We start from the raw sequence: 3,076 nt of genomic DNA, 5'->3' as shown, positions 1-3,076 counted from the left end.
ATACATTCTTTATTTTCCCTTCTTGTTTCTTTCTGTGTTCCTTTCTGTGGAAGAGCGTAGGCTCGAAACATTAAAGACTTTTTCACTTCCCGAGCGTTAAACTAATACATCTATTTGTTGTCTACACCACCTGTCTTCGTCTGTTGGAGTTTTTTTTGTGTGAATTCTCCCTATATAACCAAGAAAGAGAGAACAAATTTCAAAGGTCAGTGTTCATATTCACTCAATATATTTCAAAGTGTCGGAATACTCCAGAGCATACATAGGTGCATTCATATACACAAGATATAATATAAAAATATATAAATGTACTTGTGAGGTTGTATGTTCGTATTAAAATCAATGATGATATTAAAATATGCGGATGGTGCATGTATAGCGGTAATCCAAATAGATGAGAAAGTTGGTATAAAATGATTTTTAAAGGAATCTTGAGCACCTGCAAAGTCTGACGGCCGTTTCGAAAAGATATAGGTTGGTATGAGTGACTTGATTCCAACCATAACAATCATCTATATTTCTCTCACCAGAGTTAATCTAAAGGATTTATAAAAGCGTTATTTAAAGTTTAAAGTTTTAAGCAACATGTGAAATTTAAGAACTTTTAAAAATCGAATGCTATGTTGGAACATACTGTTCAGGTGGATTGTATAATCAAAACTAAAATTACATGTTTAAATAAATTATGAAGCTATAGATAATAGTGTTTAAAGATGAGTCCAAATACATAAAGGGTAACTAGGTTAAAATTATATAAACTAATTGTTTTTGGAAAAAAATTTAAAAGTTGATAAATATTCATGTCAACAAAGAATAATGACATCCGATATCTTGTTAAGTAAAAATTTTTGCTCAGCACGGAGTTTACAGATCGCTTTTTTTTGCATAATTTACAGTTTCTGGTGTGTGTATTGTATGATGCAGCTTTAGATATAATAGACCAATCTAGACTGAATTCTTTATTGCGCATTTTTAATTTATTAATGCGGGTAGCTATTGCAGTTGAATTTTTTGTTTCTTGATTAGTAAATGAATTTGTATGTGCCTTGTATCTAGTCTTAAAATCAGTCGTACTTCCTAGGTGCATTTTTTTTTATTCACTAAGGGTTGAAACCTCAACTTTATATATGACATTTCTCCTTAAACAGAATCCATTTAATTCCCGGTTACCGCAATTACATTTTTATTTCCATGCTTCACCTTTATATTTTTAATATCAGGATTCTTATTATTATTCTTCATATTAAGGTCAGCTATATTGTCATTTCTATCAATACTATTATTTCTAAGTTTAAATCTATTGTTGGCCGCAATTATAGATCCAAGGTCGGGTGTGGTTGAGTACGATATTTTAAGGCAGGAGCTATTAAAGATGGAATGATATTTATGGTCTAATGGGAAATCCCTGTCAATAATCCTAAAAAATAATTTAGGGAGGTTTCTGACTTGGGTGGGTAAAGGAGGGGTGAACCAAATAATTTCCCGCTTCCTCAACGAGTTGTTCCTACTCTACCCAGTATAATAATTATTATTATAATTAAATGAATTATAGTTTCTTCTATTATGGTATCGGTTCTTATGCTCGGGGGTAGGGTTGTTCATGTGAGATGTGTCGATGTTTAATTTCGCAATATTTGGATAACGTTTACCTAATTTATATTTAAATATTGTACTCATAATATAATATATCTTCCTATTGAATCCATTGTCCTTCAATGCTGTATTATAAAAGGGTACAAAGTTATAAAAAATCTTTTCGTTTACAGATAAGTTAGAGATTCTCATCGACACACCTTTGACTACCCCATTAATAACACTTTGGGGGTGATTTGATAAGGCGTGGATATACTTAATGGATTTATTAGGCTTATGGTAAAGGTAAAATAAGTCATTATTTAAATTTAATGTTACGTCTAAACTGTTAACATAATTAGTGAAATTTCCAAATATGATATCTAAGTTATATGACTTAGAAATTGTTATTAAACTTTTCTTTACCCTATCAGTTGCTTGTGCAGAGGAGTCGGAAAGAGCGAATAACGCATCATCTCTATACAAACCTCTGCTGATATTAGGGAATTCTTCCTCAATTTTTGAAAGTTAGAATAGGCCAACAATATCAGTGACCTGGGCAGAGTCCGAACTTCTCACTGTAACGTCAAAGTCGTCTTGAAGGTCACATCGGGTTTAGGATTCTATTTCTGAAAGATATTAGTGTTTTCTTTGCGGTAAAATTAATATTTTTCTCTAATGGTGTAAAATTCTCTGCAAAAGTGATTGCTTCATCAAGCAGGTCCGGCTTAATACATTGGTAGCAATTACTAATGTCGAATTGTGTAAAGTAAGTTTTCTTTTTATTATTCAATGAGCAGAACCAAGTTATGGCGTCCCCCATTGATATCCAAAGTGGAAGGTCCGCATTTCTTTTAACACAAGGGATAATTCTATCAATAATAGACTTCCTAATCCTGCCCAAGTCAGATTTGGTTGGGCAAATTAGCCTAATAGTGGATTTGCTCTCCCTATATATATAGTGTTCGGTATAAATTTAACGATTTTTTATGTCACCTTTTTTTTTTCAGGAACAGTTTGATGTATTCATTGAAAAGTCAACATTTTGAAGAATGTAATGATGAAAACTGTTGAGAAAAAGTTACCTGTCTGGGGTAACTGGAAGCCATCTGAATATTGGAAAAGTGTTACCTGTATTATTATGAATCGCGCCGGCAATCAGAATGCCGACATCGTGACTGCTGCTCAATTTTTATGGACATTGTAAAAACTGCAAGCGATGAACTTAGAACATAAAGACAGACGAAATACCGCTAAGCATTTCGCCCGGCGTGCTAACGTTTCTGCTAGCTCGCCGCTTTACAAGTTTACAACATTGAAATAAACTGATATTTCATGCGTTACGCAATCATCAGGTTTATGTAGTGACAGTCGTGTTCCACAACTGAAAACATGCCAATTGTAGAACGTATGAAAGTACTAGTTCATTTCAATATAGTGAAATTGTAAAAATTGCAAATAATAAAACGTGAAAAATCAAACTAATTTGGAATTCTATTGATTA

At 32.6% G+C, this 3,076-nt stretch overlaps 1 protein-coding gene across 1 annotated transcript in view; it reads left to right on the top strand.

Annotated features, from left to right (window-relative positions):
• Positions 1-2,856, top strand: part of LOC106875084 (protocadherin gamma-A4) — a 132,975-nt gene extending 130,119 nt beyond the window's left edge. Inside the window, exon 3 of the mRNA XM_014923055.2 lies at positions 2,583-2,856. Within this exon, the coding sequence (XP_014778541.1) occupies positions 2,583-2,621 (39 nt within the window). The 3' untranslated portion in view covers positions 2,622-2,856. The remainder of the gene's footprint in view (positions 1-2,582) is intronic.
• Positions 2,857-3,076: the final 220 nt, after the last annotated feature.

The sequence above is a fragment of the Octopus bimaculoides genome, chromosome 14 (genome assembly GCF_001194135.2).
Source record: "Octopus bimaculoides isolate UCB-OBI-ISO-001 chromosome 14, ASM119413v2, whole genome shotgun sequence".
NCBI classification, from domain to species: Eukaryota; Metazoa; Mollusca; class Cephalopoda; order Octopoda; family Octopodidae; genus Octopus; species Octopus bimaculoides.
This window is presented reverse-complemented; position numbering and strand designations above follow the sequence as displayed.